The sequence below is a fragment of the Chiloscyllium plagiosum genome, unplaced genomic scaffold (assembly GCF_004010195.1).
Source record: "Chiloscyllium plagiosum isolate BGI_BamShark_2017 unplaced genomic scaffold, ASM401019v2 scaf_2706, whole genome shotgun sequence".
Lineage (NCBI taxonomy): Eukaryota > Metazoa > Chordata > Chondrichthyes > Orectolobiformes > Hemiscylliidae > Chiloscyllium > Chiloscyllium plagiosum.
This window is the reverse complement of record NW_025210501.1, coordinates 70-1,760: the sequence shown is the minus strand read 5'-3', so window position 1 is coordinate 1,760 and position 1,691 is coordinate 70. Positions and strand designations below refer to the sequence as shown.

Sequence of the window (1,691 nt, the reverse complement as noted above, 5' to 3'; positions counted from 1 at the left end):
CCCGACCCTATGACCCTCCAAAATCCTTGCGCTTCTCCGATTCCGGCCTCTCATGATTCCCACTGACTCCCTGCATCAGGCCAGACATTTAGCTGCTGTGGGAGATGTGACCTGAGCCCTGGAATGCCTCCCAGCTACCCCTCAACCCCTCGATCTCTCCCTCTCCCAGGAAAGCAGGAGTCCCACTGTTGACCTTACCTGTGATTTGGAGAGTTGCTGGGTCACGGTGTTGATGTCGGGAGACTCGGTGTTAGCGGGAGGGAGGGCGAGAGGCTGCTGTGGGCCTGGGCAAGGGGCCTGCTGCTGCTCCTCCCGGGGGTAAGCTGCCGGAGGCTGGGGGGGAACCTCACGCAAACCCAGCTCCCCAAACCCAGCAGCCTGAGGCTGGCTGGGCTGGGCCTGTAGTGTCTCGTTTCCCCGGCCCCAGGGAACCTCACACAGCCCCGGGGGGTACAGGAGGGCTGGGGGTCGCTGTTGGTCGCCAGCCCAGGCCTGACTGGGCCTGGGGAAGGCTGGGCCAGGCTCCAGGCCTACACTGGGCCCATCAGACGCCCCCCCACCTGGCCGGAGGACAGGGGCCTGTTCGTAACCCAGGCTGGGGCCTGGACCGAGGCTGGGCCTGAACCCCAGGCCTGGGGCAGTGCCAAAGGCCAGAGATGGGCCGGGGCCAGGGCCTAGGCCGGGCTCAAGGCCTGGGGCAGTCCCGAAGCCTACGTTAGGCCCAAGACTCGGAGGTGGGCCGAAGCCCACACTAGGCCCAAGGCCCACACTAGGCCCGAGCTCAGGGGTAGGCCCTAGGTCTGTGGTCGGTCCAAGACCCACACTCGGCCTGAGCTCTGCAGTAGGCCCGAGAGCCACGTTAGTACCGAGTTCCGGAGTAGGCCCAAGACCCACACTCGGCCTGAGTTCTGGAGTAGGCCCAAGAGCCACGTTCGGCCTGAGGCTTGGGGTCGGGCCAAGGCCTGGCGTAGGCCCGAGGCCTGCACCTGGCTTGGCCCCTGCCGCCGGGCCTTCTGGGCCCCCGTTGAGGGCGGGGGCCGCCGTCTCCCCGGCCTCGGGCTTCTGCCTGCCCTCGGTCATCCTCATCCAACGCTGCAGCAGGCTCTTGTCGCCCTGGCTCAGCACCACGCCCCCCAGGATGTCGCCTTCCTTCAGCTCCTTGCGCTCCCGCTCCCGCTGCTTGCGCTCCCTCTGCTTGGCCCGCTCCTGGCGCTTCCGCCGCTTCTCCTCCCGCTCGCGCTGCCTCTCCTGGGCCGTCACTGGCCTCCGGGACTCCGGGTGCTCCTGACTGCAGACTGCTGTCTCTGTCGGGAGGGAATAAGAACGGAGGCGATGCCGTCAGCAAAGAGTGGGCCCTCTCTCCCCCCACCATATATCACGGGACAGCCGGTTGGCCGAAGATCATTTCGGCAATAGCGATCTTAACGCTGCTCAGGACGATGGAATCTGGGCTATTGGGCCCTGTAACAGAACTATCTCAACCTGGTCTCCCCACACACCCTCAATATGTCAGATATCTGCCAAACGGGCAATTTAATGATATAGGTGAGAAGGTTAATTTGATGAGATTGAGCTGTGTTTTGGAACTAGTATAAAGAGTGGGAGAGACTGGAGACAATGTTATTTTAATCGGAGTACGATTGTATAAATTTCTGTTTGACTGTTCATTTGTGTTTAATATCAAGTTATTT

At 62.3% G+C, this 1,691-nt stretch overlaps 1 protein-coding gene across 1 annotated transcript in view; it reads right to left on the bottom strand.

Annotated features, from left to right (window-relative positions):
- Positions 1-1,317, bottom strand: part of LOC122546921 (mitogen-activated protein kinase 7-like) — a gene marked incomplete at its 5' end in the record, with an annotated part of 4,665 nt that extends 3,348 nt beyond the window's left edge. The window contains one exon of the mRNA XM_043685531.1: positions 199-1,317. Coding sequence (XP_043541466.1) covers positions 199-1,317 — 1,119 coding nt within the window. The remainder of the gene's footprint in view (positions 1-198) is intronic.
- Positions 1,318-1,691: the final 374 nt, after the last annotated feature.